This window comes from Cheilinus undulatus, linkage group 18, assembly GCF_018320785.1.
Source record: "Cheilinus undulatus linkage group 18, ASM1832078v1, whole genome shotgun sequence".
Taxonomy (NCBI): domain Eukaryota; kingdom Metazoa; phylum Chordata; class Actinopteri; order Labriformes; family Labridae; genus Cheilinus; species Cheilinus undulatus.
In genome coordinates, this window is record NC_054882.1 from 37,859,509 (window position 1) to 37,880,701 (window position 21,193).

At 39.1% G+C, this 21,193-nt stretch overlaps 1 protein-coding gene across 1 annotated transcript in view; it reads right to left on the reverse strand.

Annotated features, from left to right (window-relative positions):
* The window catches only part of apoba (apolipoprotein Ba), a 42,919-nt gene that overhangs the window by 12,790 nt on the left and 8,936 nt on the right, over positions 1-21,193 (reverse strand). Inside the window, exons 5-24 of the mRNA XM_041812323.1 lie at positions 19,399-19,546; positions 18,981-19,133; positions 15,784-15,908; positions 13,963-14,039; positions 13,084-13,540; positions 12,134-12,278; positions 10,855-11,001; positions 10,552-10,763; positions 9,858-10,050; positions 9,589-9,759; positions 7,180-7,383; positions 6,531-6,704; positions 6,234-6,439; positions 5,974-6,153; positions 5,377-5,507; positions 3,894-4,104; positions 3,591-3,763; positions 3,027-3,202; positions 2,028-2,149; positions 1,530-1,903 (exon numbers count right to left, since the gene is read on the reverse strand). Of these exons, the coding sequence (XP_041668257.1) occupies positions 1,530-1,903; positions 2,028-2,149; positions 3,027-3,202; positions 3,591-3,763; positions 3,894-4,104; positions 5,377-5,507; positions 5,974-6,153; positions 6,234-6,439; positions 6,531-6,704; positions 7,180-7,383; positions 9,589-9,759; positions 9,858-10,050; positions 10,552-10,763; positions 10,855-11,001; positions 12,134-12,278; positions 13,084-13,540; positions 13,963-14,039; positions 15,784-15,908; positions 18,981-19,133; positions 19,399-19,546 (3,779 nt within the window). The remainder of the gene's footprint in view (positions 1-1,529; positions 1,904-2,027; positions 2,150-3,026; positions 3,203-3,590; positions 3,764-3,893; positions 4,105-5,376; positions 5,508-5,973; positions 6,154-6,233; positions 6,440-6,530; positions 6,705-7,179; positions 7,384-9,588; positions 9,760-9,857; positions 10,051-10,551; positions 10,764-10,854; positions 11,002-12,133; positions 12,279-13,083; positions 13,541-13,962; positions 14,040-15,783; positions 15,909-18,980; positions 19,134-19,398; positions 19,547-21,193) is intronic.

The window sequence follows — 21,193 nt, forward strand, 5'->3', positions numbered from 1 at the left end:
TACTTTTAAAATGTAATAAAAAAGATTGGGTATAGAGGAGCTGGGGGTGCATGGCAGGGACACTCTGGACATGGCAGCTGGCGAGCTTGAGGTTTGCGCTCCATTTTAGCTTATAGGTTTTTTTTTTGTTATAAAAGCCTTTTTTTATTCTTTCCTCAGTTCAACATGTTAAGATAGCTGGGTTTTGTTTCAGTTTGGGCTGTACGTCCTGTTTTCACTATTTCTTTTCACTTTTGGTTAGTTAGCTTTTTGGTTAGGCAGCCGTAATGGGAGGTGGGGTGCTTCGATGGCCCATTGCAAGGTTGGCCACGTCTGTCTCCCTCTTTTGTTCATTTTGGCCAGCGCCTACAGCCCCTTTTTGCTCTATAAGTTTATTTTATGAGTTGACTACATTTTTCATTAATAAAGCTTGGATTTTTGTTAAAACCTTAAAGTCTGTGTTGGTGTCCGTTTATATGTTACTGGTCTCTTTGTGTGTTTGAGCCATTGTTGTTTAGAGTAATTTGAAGAGGCCATAACAGAGAATCTGGAGATACCTCTCTGCGCAAGGGACAAGGCCGAAGGTAAATATTGGATGCTCATGATCTTTGGCCCTCAGATGGAATTGGATTAAAATAAGGAATAATTCTGTTTTCTTGAAATTACTACATGGGCAATGCAAGTTAAAGCTGCATCATGCAAAGAAAAGACACTGACGTTGTGTCCTGCAAACTAAAGAGGAGAGGGAACATCCAATTTGTCATCATACACAGTTCAAAAGAATGCATCTCTGATGGTATGGGGTTGCATTAGTGTCTATGGCGTGGTCAGGTTAAACACCTGGAAAGGCACTATCAATGCTGTAAGGTATATAGAGGTTTCAGAGGAGCATTATGCTCATATCCAGACAACATCTCTGTCAGGGAGGGCCTTGCATATTTCAGCAAGACAATGTTAAAGCATATACCGCATCTATCACAATATCATGGCTTCACAGTAGAAGAGTCTGGGTCCTTTCACCAATAGAAAACATTTGGCGTAACATAAATTGAAAATCTGGCAAAAAAGACCCAGGACTGTTGAGCAGCTTCATCAGAGAAGAATGGGACAACATTCCTCTCCCAAAACTCCAGCCACTGGTCTCCTCACTTCCCAGACATTTACAGAGAGTTGTTAAAAGAAGAGGGGATGCTACACAGTGGTAAACATGGCCCTGTCCCTACTTTTTTGAGATGTGTTGCTGCCATCAAATTTAAAATGAGCTAGTATTTTTTATGAAAAGGTAAAATATATATGGTTTATGTTCTACTGTGGATAAAGTATGGGTTTATGAAAGTTGCAAATCGCTGCACTCTGATTTTTATTTTCTGTTTATTTGTTTTCACACCGCACCCCAACTTTTTTGGAATAAGGGTTGTACTTAAAGCCACTGGCCATTAACTCTTACATTGCCAGTTGGACAGATTTTGACTCTTAAATCAACGGATCACATCTTGTGCCGTTTCATGAATTACCATTCTTTAAAGCTGAAAACTAAAGCTAAAACTCACCTTCAAGCTCGTAAGACAGAAGATTGAAAGGTGATTGGGCTTTGGCCTTGTACTGTGCAACATAGCTAGGTCCATCAGCGGTGTTGTTGCCCCCGGAGATGGAGCCCTCCCAGCTGTAGAAGTTGCTGTTTATCTTGGAGGATACTTCTGCCAGGCCGAGTAGGGGGACAGTGAAATCCAGAGTGAGTGGTATGGTGAATGATGGTATTGGGATGTTATTGGCAGGGACATAGAGGCCTATCTCTGGTACATTGATGGCAGGCATGGATAAAGTTGTTGGGATATTCAATTCTTCTGATGTTTTGCCTCCGTGTGGAAGAGGAAGCGAGACGGGGATCCTGTCCTTATTGAACTGGTATCGGAACAAGCTGTCACTGTGGAGGTACAAACAAAGGAGCATCAATATTTGTCCATCTGCAGACTTTGCAACAAATAATTTATTTGTAAATAATACTGAGATGTGAATTCAGTTTCTAGATCTCTTAACACCACACTTACATCTGCAGAAACAGTTTCTCAGGCAGAGCTGGCAAGGTGAGATCGGAGATGCTCCTCTTACTTCGTAAGTTTGCAAGATAGGGGATGTGATCTGTCAGTTTTCCCAGCCATATATCACCTGCCTTTAGGGCGACATTAAGATAAACATTAATTATTTTCTGAACCCAGCCGTCTGTGACAACCTCAATCAGAGGTAACTACACCAGACGGCTCGGTTCTGCAGCCGTACTGTACATGTGCGTTTTCAGAAATTGTCGTTTTCCCTGTTTACACGGAGACAGAGGCGGGGCATTTTGAAAAACTCTACTCTTGAGCCCATTTCCAAATTGTTACGTTTTCAGGCACCAAAACACTGTTCTTATATAAACGGACAGCCAAAAAAAAGATTTGCATTTTCACCTGAAAACGTCATGTAAATAGGGCTTTAATTTGCAAGAATGTTCCGTCCCTGCACGAGTTACCTTCAGAGGGACATAAAATAACATGAGAAACCCCCTAAAGTTGATGATTGCGGACGCGCAGCTGGTCTAGTGGTTTAAGGCGTGCACCATGTACGCGGTCAGCCTGGATTCGAATCTGGCCTGTGGCTCCTTACAGCACGTCTCTCCTCACACTTTTCCCTGTTTCCGAGTCTATCTACTGTCCTCCTCTATCTAATAAAGGCATAAAAAGGCTCAAAAATAAATCTTAAAAAAAAAAAAAAAAAAAAAAACGTTAACGATTGCAAGTGCATTCTGCCCTTTTACTTTAATGACCAGACTCCTAACCTCAATCCAGCTGTTACTGAGGGCCAGACATGTCATGTCCATTCATTCTTGTGGAGCTGTAGTGTTTTAGGACTTTTAAAGCAAGTTTTCGGTAAATTTTTGTCTCATTCACTTTTGCTGATCGAATTGATTTTGGTTTAATCTGCACTTAGGTCCTCTCTTCATATTTTAGTTTTTTACATATCATGACAGCTATGAAGTGTGGTGATACTTTAACAAGTTAAAGCCCCACCTCAATTCCTTTGGTGACGATGTGACGCAGTTTCATATCAGTCTTGGCCACTTTTTGGTCCAGGATGTGATCGATGAGCTGCTGCAGCTGCCTGTGATGATCCTCTATATTTGGGATCAGTTTCTGGATCTCTGAATTTAGGTCTGACTTCAGTTCCAGTTCCATTTTGTCTTCATCTACAAAAAGAAACACCCAATTTACTCACATTTGGCTGTAATAGCTATTAATATTAACTTTATAAGTAGGGCACTTTTGAAAAAAAAGGCTCAATTCCTTTGACATGTGGAGAAGCAAACATAAGACTAAAGCTACAGGGTCGCTTCCCCAACAACAACAACAACAGAAGACCAAGACAACAAAACAACCAACAAGAGAGGCACCCAAACAACATCGACAACACCCTAACCATATAAAAACCAAAACAGAAACCCGACCGACAGATTTTATTCTAACACAATATAAGACATCACTAACACAAGAGCCCAGCTGCATAAGTAGAGACCAAGATGATCAAGATTTAAGAAGATATGAGCAATTAATGAAAGATAGATCGCTAACAGTTACCGTATTTAAGTGTTGCTTTTTGTTGAGAGGAAGTTTCGGGCAGGTTGACAGCTGTCTCTAAGTCCAGGATTATTCCCTCTTCGCTCCTTAGGTTTGCAGTAAAGGAGGCATCACTCTTCAGAGAGGGGATGGTCATCTCTAGTTGCAGCATGGCGTCCTTCATCATGTTGAGCCTGAAATTTAAACAAATAGTCATAAATGGTAGGGCTTGACTTATGTTAAGTATTACCTTCTTTTCTATATACTTAAGATAAACTGTCTAAAGAAAAACAAACATCCTATTGGCAAATAAACAGCAAGTACCTTGTTCGTGCAACCAGACTCAGCTGTGGGATGTTCTTGTTGGTGACATCGATGGTGATGCCTCGCATCTTCTTTCCTTTAGCCTCACTGTCGGTCACAGCCAGCTTTATTCCTGCTTCCACATCATAATCAGGAATAACAACCTCTGTAGTGACAGTGTTCTTATTGTGGTTGTATTTCACAGTCGCAGTGGCCTCTGTTGAATCATCTCCTGGAAACCGAAGAGATTTTATTCAGACATTTCAGTTCAAGAAACAGCAACAACAAATGCATGTAAATGTAGCTCAGGTATTCAGGACAGACCTTAAAAATCTGTTGAATGTATTTTCCTTTGACTATATAAAGATAAAAGTGTCAAAAAGTCTTAAAATTAATTAAAAGATGCAAAAAACAGTTTAAAAAAAGTTAAGAAACATTGAAGATCATTGTATGTATATTTTCTCTAAGATAAAAAAACAGTTTTAAAAGGAGTTAAAGTAAAAAAAAAAAGACCAGTTGTCAGAACAAATACTTTTGTTCATGTAGTTGAGCACAGCACCCCCTGCTGGTGTAACTTAGTAAAGAGGATGAGTGTGCAGCTCATTAGTTTTACTTTTCCTTATGAGCTTGATGAGAGGGCAAGTTATGCACGTGGTGGATTCTTTAGAGAGATATTTAGTTTCTAAAAAGTGATAAACTGCTTATTTCAGTCATAAGCAACCTTAGACAACCTCTGCAGGTTAAGAAAGACGTTAGAAGGAGCGAAACGCAACGCCTCACGGAGGAGTTCTTTGTTTGAGTGTTTTGCACGCTGATTTTCCCGGTGAGTAAGCTAAACTAGCTAAACTGCATGTTAGCCTAGACAATGTGCTGGCTTTATAATGATTTTAGCTTGAATATGTTTAACAAAAATCAGTCGGGAAGAGCTAAAACTAAGATTTATTTAGAAAGGAGAATAAATAACTGGTAATGCATTTCATTTAATTGAGTTTAGAGTAGCCCAAGAGTGCAGATGTAACGGTAAGCTAACCAAGCCAGCTGGTGATAATTCAAGATACAGTTTTTCCTCAATATAATCTTAACCATTGTGGTACAAAACAATTCACCCATGTACAGTGAGAGCACATAAGACATTAGCTAATGAGACCCACTTTTTGAACCAGACTGTCAACCATTTTTTTTCTAGTGCAGAAAACAGCTTTTTAAAATGTGCTGTGTACATGATTTTTGGTGTTCCTGCAGCCAGCCTCAAGTGGACACTCGCCGTATTGCAGTTTTTGCACTTCCGCATTGGCTTCATTTTTCAGGACTGTAGGTTGCCGGTTGGGTGCAACCCAACAATGACACAGCTTAAGTTAGAGCTTGACTATTCTTGACATAGAGTTTGCATTATGGATAAGAAACATAAAATAGTTCCAACATGGATACATCCCACATATACTGGACTGATTGACACACTTACAAACAAACACACACATACAAAGGTACTTCTGAAAATACAAACCTTCTGCTTTTAAGGTTAGCTTCAGAGAGTCAACTTTATTACGACCCTTTCTACCCTCTCTGAGTGTTTCTTGAGTGATGATGGCAGTGTACTCAGACACTTGTCCTGTGGGCTGGATTTCAATCGCAAACCTGAGAAAACAACACAAGTTTCAATCCTGCATTCTGGTTAAAGGTGCGATATGTGGAGTTTTTGCACTGATATTTCTACATGAATCAAAGGACACTGCCCTTTAGGTTTTGTGTTCTTTAGGTTAGCTGATACTAGAAGGGTTGTATAATGGCATAAGAAGCACAATGCAGTTTTACTTCAGTGCTTAGGCAGGCCATCTACTTTTAATTAATTTACATTTTGTGACATAACAGGGGAAATACTCGTAACAGCCTCAAATTGACCAGTAAGGGTAACCTTCTGCATGTGTAGTAAATAAAACTCAGTTTTTTTGTGTTTTCTGTCTTTTCATTGCTGTTTCATTACTGCACTTCTTCAGCAGATTGATACTATAACACAGAGTTAAGTCCTCAATTAAAAACAAGAAGTAAGCAGTAAAGGTGGGCAGAGCTGCAGTTCTGCCGATGAGCTGTGGTCTCATTTTACCTGGCCTCTCCAGTCAGAGGGAAATAAGGAGCCTGGTCGGTGGAGGAAGCGCTGGGGTATCGTGTTACTGTGCAGAGATTAAGACCGCTTATTAGAGGCTGGCAGTCAGTAGAGTGAGTGCGGTCGTCCATCAGAGGAAGCGCCTCAGTCTGACCAGAGGAGACTGACAGAACTTTGTTGCTGTATTTGTAAAAGAGAGAGGAAGCATGCTGTTAACAAGTCTGATGCTAAGTTGAGTAATGTGAGGAAATGCTACCAACCTTAAACTAAGCAGCTGTGTGTTTGACTTTGGAGCAGGGATAGACAGCTTCATCTGGTTTCTGCTAAAGCTGACTTTTACATTGAGGGAGCTCTCGTGATACATGTTAGTGTGCATCTCCAGCCCTGCATCCGCAAAGTCTGGGACGTGAACACCCATTTGTGTGATGAATTCAAGTCCAACCGATGGCATGAAGGACAATTCAGACTAAAAGACAAAGGAGACAGAAATGCTGTAATTAAAGATTCATATGGGGAAAACGTGTGAAATCACAGTTTTATTTTAAAAGCTAACTTACCATTCCGTTAGCCTGTGAGTGACTCAGGCCTCCTTTGGCACCAGGCGCGAACACTCCTGCCAGGGAGAACTTCAGAGGGAAGCCAGAGGCGGTGGGCAGAGAGAAGGAGTTCTCCATGAAGATGTAGTGCGCAAAGAGTTCATTGTCAGAGCTGGATGTTAGAGCAGAGAGGACCTGTTGGAAAGAAAACAAACAAGATGGATGGAAATATCAGCTGTTCAGCTGTAAACCTCTTTAACCATGACCAGTGATCACAGACTGTAAAATACAGAAGTAGTCTCACAAGCAACAGTTTCTGAGGAGGCTTAATTAAGCTCAACATTTAGGAAAAGCCAGTTCTAACTACAACCCAATTCCCAAAAACTGGATGCAAAAAATAAATGCAGTGATTTTCAAATCTTATAAACCCATATTTCAATCACAATGGCACAAAAACAACATAAAAGATGTTGAAATTAAGACTTTTTACCATTTCATTGAAAATATAAGCTCATTTTGAATCTGATGGCAGCAAACTTTAGTGGCTTTAAACCTTTCTAACTTGATAAAATGCAGTGAATTCATTTTTGAGGACTTCACAATCGTTTCTTTCAGTTGATCTGAAATGAAACACTTCGTTTTTCAAACAAAGTTCATCAGATTGTCTTACATTGAAAGGCAGGATCCTGACGAAAACATGGAAGTACATGAACAGAGCATCAGCCATCTTTCTCACATCCCCAGGCTTCACGTATCCGATCTCATTTCCCAGAAGCCGGAGGAAGGCGACAGCTTCAGGTTTTGGAGAGGAACGAAGATCATCAATAAGCTTCTTGATAACAGAGATGATGTCCTTCAGAAGATCATCTGGAATCTGCAGAGATATTACAAATTAATGAATCAGTTTCTGTCTTAAAAACAGAGTTAGCATTAATGCATAGCTTTCACATATCACACACTCTCTAGGAACTGACTCCTAGTGGACATAAAGTGCTTCCTCCTATTGTTGAAAATGGTCACCTTGTTTTAGCCAGTTTGCTTTTAATTTTTTTATGAAACAAAGCTGTTTTTCAACAGGATGCAATAACTGAGTAGACAAACATGTTATACTTGGAGAGAATGTCGTCTGAGAAAGAAAACTCAAAGAGGAGCGAGTAGAAACTAACTGACAGTGATCCTCATAATATTGTTAAGCAACATGAAGTACCTGATTAGCAATAACCTATGCTTAAATAATGCATATTTTTTTACCCTTCATGTGAAGAATCACAGGCCCAAACACATTGCAAAGAATCAAACTTTTTGTACTTTTGGCTTTCATCCTGCTGACGGTGTAAGGAGAAGGATTCTCCTCACTGTAGATACAGGGCGGTGGAAAAGTATTTCCTGATTTCTTATCTTTTTCCATTTTTGTTGCAGTTCAGTGTTTTAGATCATCACTCATTTTGATATTACAGAAAGATCACCCAAGTTAATTCAAAATGAAGTTTTTAAATGATGTTTTCATTTACTTAGGGGAAAGAGCCATTTGAGACTCCACAGTGAGAGCCATTATCCACAAATGGAGAAAACTTGGAACAATGGTGAACCTTCCTAGGAGTGGCCGGCCTACCAAAACTATTTAAAGAGCGCATTGACAACTCATCCAGGAGGTCACAAAAGAACCCAGATCAACATCTAAAGACCTGCAGGCCTCACTTGACTCTGTTACGTCAGTGTTCATGATTCAATAACAAGAAAGAGACAAAAATTATCTTGATGATCCCAAAGACTTTTGGGAAACTATTCTGTGGAATGATGAGAAAAAAACGTCTAACTTTTTGAAACGTGTGCGCCCGATTATATACCATAAAACTTGATGCATTTCATAAAAGAACATCATACAAACAGTCAAACGTGGTGGTGGTAGTGTGACGGTCTGGGGCTGCTTTGCTGCCCTCAAGACTTTGACCACTTGCTGTGATTGATGAAACCATGAATTCTGTTCTCTACCAGAAAATCCTGTGGGAGAATGTCTAACCATCAGTTTTTAACCTCAAGCTCAAGTGCACATGGGTTGTTACAGCAGGACAATGATCCGAAACACACCAGCAAGTCCACCACTGAATGACTTCAAAAACAAAAAAAAAAGTAGGTTCTGGAGTGGTCTAGACAAAGTCAGACCTTTAATCTGATCAAAATGCTGTGGCATGACATTAAAAAGTCTGTTCATGCTCAAAAACACTCTGTTGAGGCTGAATTAAAAAAATTCTGCCAAGAAGAGTGGGACAACATTCCTCCACAGCGATGTGTAACGGTTGGTTGGTGGTTTTAGGTGGAGAGGCTAACAGCATCAGAAGAAGCTCCAGGATAGCAGACAACCGACAAGAGGACAGTATGGGGATTTCCACATGGCACTTTATTCTACAAAACTGAACATAGACCATACAATGCCAGGTCTCCTTCACATGGGGCCAGGTAGGTTTGGATGGCTTTCTCCTTTAGTAAATAAAACAATCATGTTAAAACTGGATTTTGTACTACTCGTGTTAACTTCTCTGCTTAACATTAAATTGTTTGATCTGAAACATGAAAGTGTGACAAACATGCAAAAAAAAAAAAAGAAATCAGGAAGGGGCCAAATACTTTTCACAGCACTGTGTACTGGTATGTAAACATTAAGGTCTTAATCAGTGTTTCCAAACCATTTTTCCTTGGACACCCCCCCCCCAAATCATATACCTAAGAAAAGCCGAGCCCCCCAAGGACCCAAGAGGGAAGAAAAAGTGATACATTGCTGGCAAAAATCAACATAGATTTTAATTGTTTCAATGATAAAACCCTAAAAAAAGCCTGTGCATGCTTTTTCTTATCAGAAGACCTTTGTAAAGACTACTTACTAACTGCTTTATCATGGTTTTGGTCAATATTTGCAAATCTAATTTTGGCATCCTCAGAGCAGACAAAGCCTCGCACCCCCCATGATCTTTGGTGTCCCCCATGGGGGTTCCTGGACCCTTGGTTAATGGTAGCTGCCTAAGTTCTACGGTGGTGGATGGTCACGTGACTGAATAGGAACTCTATAATCTTTGTGTTTTACCTGTCTCTTCATTCTGTTTCTGTCAGAGGCGATCCTGTCTAAAGTCTCCCGCAGCCTGGATGCTCTGCCTTCAGCCCAGTACAAGACTTTGGAAATGGCGTCTGGGAAGAATCCGTTTTCTCCAAAGAGAGCCTCAATTGTCGGTTCAAATCCTGTTCCCTCAATGCCAACCTGAAATGATGAGCAAGATGTAAACTACACTTTTTAAAAATATTTTCAAGGCCTAATTTGTGTTATTTACCAAAGTCCAAGAAGGGACGAGGACGTACCTCAAAGATGTCAAACGTGTAGTCAAAAACTTTCAGAGTGGTCTCCAGCATGACCTCCTTTGGTAAAGTGTTCATGTCATCTCGGATGATGTTTCCCTGAACCGAACCCAACGAAGAGTCCAGTTTGAAGTTTTGTGACATGCCGTCTGCTACTGCCACATCCTGTAAGGCCGAATCAATGTACTCTTTGAGTCTGTAGTGGAGAGAAAACAAAGGTTTTAGTACAATGACATATTACTAAAACATAACCTTCAAACACTTGTAGTCCTTAGATATCAATCCTTTTGATGTTTAATGTTAGCACTATTTTATTGGCCAATTTATATTTTCATGATGCTATTTTTAAAATGTATACATGCATCACTCATGTGAAGCATGTCATTTCATTACACAGCTTTGCAATGCCTAAAAAGACACCCTGATTCTGATTCTCTTTGTTTTGCAACATTAGGAAAGTAACTCTACTTTCAGCCCTTATTTCTTTGTTTCCAGTTCCAAAAAAGCCTTTTAGCTTCTAATTCTTTTGATTTCCAGCTTCTGCTGAGTCTCTTAATTTGATGGTAGGAGTATTTGCATAATTAATGTCACGATTTATTACAAAGAAGACAATAAATTGAATAAATATCTAGTTTGGGTTGAGAAACTATTCATTTATTTCATAAATAAGCTTAAATTTTGATCTGTGGACACTCACGCTTTCATTTCTGGGTCGTTGGATTTGTGGATGTTTCTCAGGTGGGAGATCACGAAGCTCCACAGGTGTCGATCGTTTAGGCGCTCCAAACTGGTGATAACGTCTTCAACCAACTTCTGGTCTGGGCTCTTCATCAGGATCAGGTAGGCAGCGATGCGTTTTTCAACAGGGCTCTGATCGTCCAAGTACACTTGTACCAGGACTTTTTTGATCTGTGGTGATAGATGATAGATAAATCATTGTAGTACATGCTTTAAGGTGCATTCAAGATTTGGTGGCATTGATAAAATGAAGTGTATGTACCTCATCGTTAATACTCATCAACCTTAAGGCCTGGAGAGCTGCCTTCTGGTTTAACAGAGGGGTGTCAGTTTTCTGAGCACACCGCAAAACTGAGGAGATCAAACTGGGGCTGACATCCTGCATGGCTTGACCCATGACACCGACAACCTGCAGAGCAGAGATGAAGTTTAGCCTCCTGAGAGCTGAGCTGTTAGTTGGTAGACATTTTTGATTTCTTTTTGATAAGTAGGACCTAGAAAGTATCAAAAAAAAACTAAGCATTGTATTTCAACAGGATGTAGTAAAAAAGATGGTCTCATATGTGGACAGTGGGTTTATTTTTTTAATTAACGGTAAAGATACCACTGTGTAGCGTTATATTTTCATTTTAAAAAACAGCTAAAAAAACAATGCTGAAAAAAATAATTGTTAGCCATTTTTTATGTGTGCACATTGATAAATGTTCAAGGTACACATTTCTACAATCAGTCCACGTAAATCTTGCTTCTAAATATCCTAATATTTGCGTCTTCCAGGATTTGTCACTGGTACAAAAAGTTTTTTTATGAAAAGGATTTTAAAAAGCTTTTTAAATTTTGTTTAAATCTACATTTAGAATATTCTACAATTAATTAATAATTATTATTAAATACTGATTTAATTAATAATTATTAAATTATTATTTCAAAAAATATCAATTTAATGCCAAATTTTTATTAACATAATAATATAATTATACATTTAATATGCAATTTCTACTATACAATATTTTAAATACTTTAAGTGTTACATGGGGGATTTTTCTCCATAGGTTATCCTATTTTTGTTGTTAAAAGCATAAATTTAGTTGCACTTAGTTCAAAATTAAGAATTAATCACTTTAAGCCAACATTTAACTAAAAAAGAAAACACTGAAAAAAATGGTAATTAATGGCTCTAGATTTTCTATTTGTGGTAGTTACCATACCTCTTTTAAATAGTTAATTTTAATCAACAAAACTAAGAAATTATAAAAACTCTACATGTTTACTTACATATTACAGACCACAACTGAAAGCAAACACCATGACTTAAAGACAAAAATATCAAATGATGGATGAAGACATTTCTTGCAGGATTTTTTGCCAATCTTGTTTTTTTTAAATGTGATTTCTATCACTTATATTTAAACTGCATCACAGGTTTTTTTTTTTTTTGAAAAATGCAACAGAAAATTATGCAAAATTCATGACAGTGCTATTCTCATGGGACACTGAACCTCTTAGACAAAAATAAAGGGATGAGAAATGTAAATCAGTACCCTTAACACAAGGAAGGACAGCTCCTCGGGGTCAGCAGGAAAGTCAGAATCAATATCGCGGATTTCTCCAGAGCAGTCGTTTAAAAGCATTTCCATAAACTCCGACACTTCTTTTACCTGTGGTGTGATATATCCTTCATGGAACCTGAAGATGATCATTAGAAACTTTAATTAAAAACACAGTCTTGTTCAAATAAAGATTGTGTCAAAAAGTTGACTCCCTCTACAATAAAAAAATAATCTAATAAAGTCAGAAGAGATTTTGTTGGCTGTCTGGCTGGTCCAGGTCCTGGTTCAGGTTCTGAAATTCACACCAAAACACTTTCATGATCTGCAAAATAAGCCATGCCTAAGTCTGCATCTTTCAGTGGAGTACAGAGGCCCTGGAGGTCAAATGCAAAAAACATTTAACTGATGCAATAACATTTTGCAAGATGCAAAATTATTTCTGAAAATGCAGATATATTTCACTAAAGCAGTCATATTAAAAGAATGCAAACATATATTTAATAAGATGCACAAAAAAGTACTGTAAAGTACTGACATTACCTTATTGATATCAAGGAGTTGTCATTCATACATTTCTCATAATGAGGGAGTTATGCACTTAAAAGTGCATTTGCAAATGAGCACTGAAGCAACGCTAGGGTGTATCTCCATCTGGGGATCTTTATATTGGGTATATTTACCTGACAGGACTGCTTTACTGTATTCACAGCCTGCTTTGTTTCTACTTGAAAAAGCAATTTACATGAAAAGTGACAAAACTGTTTTATCTAGTAAATCAGACTCTTGTTAAATTAGGGCTCAGGTATAAAAACGGCAAAATGACTCTTTAAAAAAACTCCCAATTTAAGTCTGAATCAATACCTTATTTTTATTCCTTTTACTGAATAAGGGTGTGTGACATAATTATTGCTCATATCTTCACTCTTGTATATTTGACTTACTTCTTGACTGTGTTGGCGAGAGCGTATAGGATGGCTCTGCTCTGTCTGTACTGAGCCATGCTGAGCATGTCTCGGACTCGTGCAGCATCGGGGTCTCCCTGCAGACTCAGCCCGTACACCAGAGCGTCCACCTCCAGAGACACTCCATCCAGGGCCCAGATGGACTGCATGATGGCACTGGTGCACTCAGAGGTCCCACACTGGACCAGGGCCTGCCAGGTGAGCAAGCGGGACACCCCCATCATCTCAATGACCGTCGGGCTCAGGGTGTCATTCTTCAGCCCACGCAGGCCGGACACCAGCTTATGGAAGAGACTCGCCCTCGTCTCACCCTGATCTGTTCCTGTGAGATCCACCAGGTCTTGCAGCGTGCTCAGAACGGCATACTTTGTCTGGACGGGAGCTTTATTGTCAGGGTCTTCGAAGTGGAGTGGTTTGCTTTGGAGGGGGTCCACATCTGTGTTCACACACGTAAATTAATTGAAAGCAACTTTGAGGGGGTTTTAGCTGGTTATTAAATCGATATAGACATGCTTTGATAAGATGACCAAAAGCTAAGACTGTTTATTATCTCTTTTTATTAATTTGTAATGTCTGAAACTGCCGGTGGTGTGTTTAGCTGTGAGCTGCTTTTTACATTTTCAGTGGCAAGGAGTGTTGACTTTTAAAGCAAGCAAGATTTAAAATGAAAAATACCTAAACATACAGGGCAAAAGCAGCAAAGAGATACCCTTTGGCAACATAAAATCAACAAAAACCATAGACTGCATCAAACATAGACAACTTTGGGTCCCGACCCACCAGTTGAGAACCGCTTCCATAGGCATTTACAGCGTGACAAAGAGAGTTCTTCCTGGGATCATTAAAAAGATCACTCACCAAACATTCTGTTGCTGATCCTTCTGGAGTTCTGGAAGGTGAGATCCTGTGTCACCACTGATGATAAACCGTTCTCCCTGTGAGGTAAATGAGACTGTTATGCAGGGCTGCCCCAAAGTGAGGTCCTAAGCAGACTCTGGTATGAGGCCCCCCAACATATTCACTTAACATTACTCATATAAAATTACCTTAAATAACTAGAAAAATATATTACTACAATAATAAAAAAATAAAAGTTTTTGCAATAAAGCCTGAGATAGTTGCAACAACACAACTTTTAGTTATAATTAAGTCTTTATCAAGAATAACATACCAAAAACTACCACAGACCTGTGTTTTTGACCAAAACTAACTTTATCTGAAAGAAAATCACAAAATGATGATTGATTTATTGATCATATTCTTTGTTGCAAGAAAAAAAGAGGATTTTTAAAATTTGCATATATTTAGAAATAATGGTCATCACTTGGGGTACCTTAATCTCATCATAACATTAATCCTACTTTGTTAGCTATCTGCTTGCTCTTGCCCCCCTCATCCCCCCTCACACACACCCCTGCATCCCTCCCCTTCCCTCACAGACAGCAGCTCATACAGTGCTTAACAAATTTATTAGACCACCTGTCTCAGAGACCATTCAGCATCATGAAGTGCTTTAATGCGAACTCTTTCATTTTCAGTCAGCTCTCCACGTTTTACCATTTTGAACAGGAATGAGGGATTTCAAACTGAATTCACCTTCTTATACCCAAATTTGAGCCGGCTCACTGGGCTTCTCTGAGAAGTCAGAAATGAATCAAGCATAACATTCAACCACTAAAACTAATTTTTATGTTCAGGAATGCAATAAATAACTACAATTTGACATAGTCATCAAGAAATAATAATGCGCTTTACTATTTTTTCACTTTTTTTGTAAATCAGTAAATTTGAAAATTCATGGATAACACAACAATTATATTTTAGCATTAAAAATATCATTTGGATTAAAGCGCTTCTACATATTGGTGTATTAACCATTGCAGAAACATAAAAAAGGATTTTGGTTTTACCAATTTTTACCAGTGCTGTTAATTTAGGGCAGCTGTGGCATAAACCTTACTTTGGGTGGTGGTCTAATACATTTGTTAAGCATTGTACATTTTGCTTCTTTCTCTTCCTCACTGCTTCAGTGTAAGCAGCAGTAGACTTTCTTTTATTGAAATATCATAAATCATACGTCTTCATTATTTGTTTTCACCCGTGACCTGATTTCAAAACAGCTGATTTGCACGAGGAAGTTTGACGATGTCATTTAATTCCTGATCAGAACCAGCTTGGAAACTTTACGGAGTTTTATCATAAATTCACAAACTAAACAATGGTAGAAAGTGACGTTTGACAAGAGAGATTGCACGACAGCAGGTGAAATTACGGGACAGACCAGATGAAAGTGTCTGTGTAACAAAGAGAGAAAGCAAGAGAGGCAGAGCAAGTGGATACTGCACGTACATAACTGACCACGGATGGCATCGATCTCCAAAAAGAAGGTATCTTGAGGGTTAATTTACAAAGGTGTGATGACCAAGTAAAGTTTATGTTTAGGCAGCGTTGTATAAACATACCTTGATCATATTTATCATACACACACCAGTCTGATGTACAGAGAGCGAGAAAGAGAGAGAAGGAAAAAACTCTCAAAGTGAGGCTGCCCCTGGGTGATGAGGCCCTACGTACTTTGAGTAGTCTGCGTATAGGCAGGGGCGAGCCTGCTGTTATGAACAACAGGTGACTGTGCATTTTGCACAGTATTTACAACAGCATAATCTCAGGGGGACTTACATATAAGAAAAGATCAGGTAGGTGTGTGTCTCCTCACACGAGGCTGCCGTGATGTGCTTCCCCTTGTTGTCGAACTGATAATGGCAGTTTTGTGTGCCTGTGATCAGCTTTGAGATGGGGCGATGCTGGAGATAAAAGAACATTTTGGTTAATGTTTGTCATTGTAAATGTTTTTTACCTTATAGATACAGAAGCATGAGATCAAAGAGAACTTAAATAAGCTTATTAGGCTCGGTCCAAACGCAGTTCTACCACATACTCCTACCCATATGTTTTGAACGGCGCTGTACATATGTGTATGTTATCACGCTTCCAAAACAAACTGGGATGAACAAAGTTCACTTTTCAAAGCTAGAGCAAAAACAAATGAACCCCAGTGACCGTTCAAACGTTTTTAAGCTTTAAAGGGATACTTCAACATTTTGGCAAATTCGCCCATTGCCATAATTCCTATAGTCTTAGTAATACGTTCGTTACCTTCAGTTGTCGGTGCAAGCTATTGCATGATGAATGTACAGGTCACAACTTCTCCATGAGAGCGTTTTGGAGTTGTTGGATTGTGTATCTGATGAGTTTGATGAGGGAAAGCCGGAATACTGTCTGCTTAAGTTGAGTTGGCACAGCAGGTCCGAACTAACAATCTAAAAATAGCTTGCACCGACAACCAAAGGTAACGAACCTATTACTAAGACTATAGGAATTATGGCAATGGGCGAATTTGCCAAAATGTTGAAGTATCTCTTTAACTAGAACAAAAGCTGTGATACAGTGTAGAAGTTATCAGAGATTATTGGATCAAAATTATAGATTTTTACAATTTCAGCTTTTAAGATCAGTTCAAGCTCTTCCCCCCACTGAAGTTTAGTTCATGTTTGAACTAAAAGGATGTTTCGACATCTGTGTATCAGTGCACGGGCTGCAACCTTTGATGGATTCTTTTTTAAAATAGAAAGTTTAAAACATGGTCATAACCTCAGTGAGAACTGCAGTCTCCACCTAAGATTTGTTGTATAAAGAACGAGATGCTTTTGTTTTTACAACTCACAAACTAACATAACTGCACATTCATCTCAGTCAAAATCTCAATCATATCTTATTGCAAACAGCGAGGATTTCAGTCATCCTCCATGTTTGTTTTCCTTCTGAATTTGATTAATCACACACACGGACTCTCCAAAGTGAGATTATTACAAACAGCAAGTGTGTGGTCTCATGGTTTGGCCATGTAATCTAGTGTGTACGTTCAAAATCAAAGGATTTTAAGGTGAAAAATCATCGTCCTTCTGTATGTGATCTCCATTGTTTTTAAGATCAGTTAGGATTTGAAAATTGTCTGGTGTGAGTCCCGCCTTAGTTTATGCTTTTAATCATGCAGTTATATGTTCAACTCTTAGGCTACACATCTTGTTCCAAATTATTATGCAAATGACATTTTCTCTGATTTTCCTAAATAGTTAATGCAAATGATGCAAATATAATTTTCAAGTCATCAATCATTAGAGCATAATTCAGACTTTAGTGAACAAACCTCCCAATGATAACTATTTTATTTTTCAAAAATAAAAAACTCAGAATGCACTGTTACAGATTATTATGCACAACGATGTTTCAAAACATTTTATAGGTTGTAAAGAACAGAAAATAGTCATTTGTTGAACCTGCAGCATTAGAGGTCTTATTTACTGAAATCAAAAGCTATTTCAATCAAAAACATCTTAACAGGCCAAGTTCTTGCATCCATTGAACTTGTGAGTTTTTGGAGAGTTTCTGCTTGAATTCTTTACAAGATGTCAGAATATCCTCCCAGAGCTGCTGTTTTGATGTGAACTGACTCCCACCCTCATAGATCTTTAACTTGAGGATGCTCCAAAGGTTCTCAACAGGGTTGAGGTCAGGGGAGGATGGGGGTACACCATGAGTTTCTCTCCTTTTATGCCCATAGCAGCCAATGACACAGAGGTATTCTTTGTAGCATGAGATGGTGCATCGTCATGAATGAAGATAATTTTGCCACGGAAGGCACTGTTCTTCTTTTTGTACCATGGAAGAAAGTAGTCAGTCAGAAACTCTGTATACTTTGCTGAGGTCATTTTCATACCTTCAGGGACCCTAAAGGGGCCTACCAGCTCTCTCCCCATGATTCCGGCCCAAAACATGACTCCGCCACCTCCTTGCTGATGTCGCAGCCTTGTTGGGACATGGTGGCCATCCACCAACCATCCACTAACCATCCATCTGGACCATCCAGGGTTGCACGGCACTCATCAGTAAACAAGACTGTTGAAAATGAGTCTTCATGTATTTCTGGGCCCACTGCAGCCATTTCTGCTTGTGAGCATTGGTTAGGGGTGGTCGAATAGTAGGTTTATACACGACTGCAAGCCACTGGAGGATCCTACACCTTGAGGTTGGTGGGACTCCAGAGGCACCAGCAGCTTCAAATACCTGTCTGCTGCTTTGTAATGGCATTTTAACAGCTGCTCTCTTAATCCCATGTATTTGTCTGGCAGAAACCTTCCTCATTATGCCTTTATCTGCACAATCCAGTCTGTGCTCTGATCAGCCACAAATTTCTTCACAGTACGATGATCATGCTTAATTTTTTTAATAAAATATCTAATGTTTTCATACCTTGTCCAAGGCATTGCACTATTTGACGATTTTCAGCAGCAGGGAGATCCTTTTTCTCTCCCATATTTCTTGAAACCTGTGGCCTGCTTAATAATGTAGAACATCCTTTTTATATAGTTTTCCTTGAATTAAGCTCACCTGGCAAACTAAATATCACAGGTGTCTGAGATTGATTTCAGTGATCCAAAGAGCCCTCAGTACACAATACAATTCATGAGTTTAACTGAAAAACAAAAAACTGAATGTTTATGACACTAAAATCCAATTTGCATAATTATGTGGAACATGGGGTATAATAAAAATGGCTGGGTTATGTTGGCCAGTTTATGCTGATGCAAACAGGAACTCTTCCATATATGAAACCATCTCATTTTGGTCAGGCCTAAGCGGCCTGTGCAGGCCATGAGGCATGCATTCTTCATAGCTCAGGTCCTTTGAAGAATACAGCACTTGATTTGGGACAGAACTAATGTTCACTTCAGACATATTTTCTGAATCACATAGTAAATATCATAAAAAAAACATTAACCATTTCAAAGTGACAGACAGAGATTCATTTGTCTCACCAGTTTCTGTAGCAGAGCGAGTGGACTGCTGGCTGATTCCCTGCTGGTGAACTTGTCACAGTTGGGCAGATATCTGGATACGCTCACATCTGTGGGAATGTCCCTTCTCTCATTTACGTGGTAGTATGACTGACACTGGCCGAATACAGTGCTCTGAAAAAAACACAAAAACAATCACAAGTTTCTAAAACTAAAATTTTGACCAGCATTTTAGTGCAAATTAGACATCATAACCTGACAACCCTGATTGATATAAATGTCTTTATAAAGATTCATTTATTTATAGTTATTTATTGCCACTCAGTCCCATTCTGAATCTTTTTTAACTGGGCTTTATTCTTGCTCCAGTTGAACATGTTATCAATAGCTGTTAATTGTCAGAGAAGCCCCTTTGGAATGTTAAAAGTTGCTAACTAACCATGACTTTGTTCTGACTGTCCTCCAGGAGCGGCACCATAAGAGCTGAAATGATTCCTCTCTTGATGTTGAGGATGTTGACTGTCTCATCTGTCTCAGGGAAGAGCTCAACTCCTGTGGCATCTTCCACCAAAAACTTCAGAGTGTTCCTGGATAAAAAAATATACATACCACTTAGTCTTTAGACAACAAGAGTTGCACAAAAGCTTTACGGTGTCCTCATTTTTTCATGTGTGTATTTTTAAACATCAGAACAGATTAAAAAAAGGGACTACACAACAACCATTAAAATCAACAAAAGGCAACCATGGGACTGCTTGGACAGCTGCCTCAGTGAGCTGTACTCCAATGTACCGTAAAGAATGCTCAACAAACCAAAACTAACAGGTATCACAACTAAAGCTGCAAAAATATTTGGTCTCACCTGAATAATAGGGCCATTACATTCATTCTGGCTCCAATAGAACAGGACATCACATATCCACTAAACATCCACCTCCCCAACTGCCCACTGGTTACAGACACAGAGGACTTTGGTGCAGGAAGGCTTGCTTTGGCACGATATTCCCTGCTGCCATAACTGCGCCAAACAAAAGTCCTGGCTGGACAGGCCAGAGTGTGAACTTTGATACTGTTTGCTTTCTGTTATAGGATTTAGAAAAGTACTGTCTCTTGATTTGTTTGTTAGGTATACAGTGCTTTGAAAAACAATTTCCCCTTCAGAGAAATAAAGTCTAAGGCCTAGTACAAATGTAGGCGGGCATTTTCAAAGCAGGTGTTTTGTTGCCTGTGCAGTTTTGGCCTTTCGTACACGGCCAAATGTTATCTTGGGCTGGTAACATCACACTGTGTGCCAGTTTCTCCTCTGTTTGACGTCACTGGCGTGGGATGGTATCACTTTCAATGATATGGAAATGGCAGACATAACCAAACTTGTGTTGTTTTTGACACTACTAACTGCTTAATAGAGATGTAACACTATTGTTAATACTGCAGTTTTGCAGTGACAAGACCTACAGCTATTTTCAGTGCTAGATAGCAAAAGTTTTAGAAGGTCAACACAACGGAGCCAGCGTGCATACTTTTTTTAAGCTCAAAGCATACACGCAGCACTTTTTTTGCCATATTGTAATATATAAAGTGCAAATGTTGTTTAATAAATAGCAATCACTTCTTCCAAGTCTGCGTTTGTTGTTTTGAGGTTTTATAATACCATGATAAATACTGTTTTATACTTATATAGTGGGCTGTTAACATTAACGAGTTAACGCTTGTGATTAATCTTGAAACCTTAAAGCGTTACAAAATAATAATGCAATTTAATCGCACGACTAAGTCTGACCACAACTTGTTCCCGTAGTCCTCCAGCACGGATGTTTACGTGCCTGGGGGTGAAGAGGTGAGAGGGTAAGACACAGCCAGCAGTGATGAGTGAGGAGACAGACCCAGATCTGCTTAATGGACATTTTCTTTGTAAGAAGCTGGCAAATGTTAGTTAAGATAAAACCAAAATTATGGGTACATGTTGCAGTGATGAACTGTCTTTACAATGAAGCACAAGGAGTCTTAAGTTCCACCTTCAGGCAAAGCACATCTTTTTCAAATCCTTTCCCAAACGCTCTGTATTGAAGGTTTCTTTCAGATGGATGTGTGAAACACATCCATCTGGTGTGTCAGGTTACGCCACGGCCTGATACCCAGAAACCTTCTGAGGCTCACCAAAACCCTCCTACAACCACTAACACCAGGGTCAAAGTAGTTGCATACATATTTTCAATTCATAAACAGAATTTCAA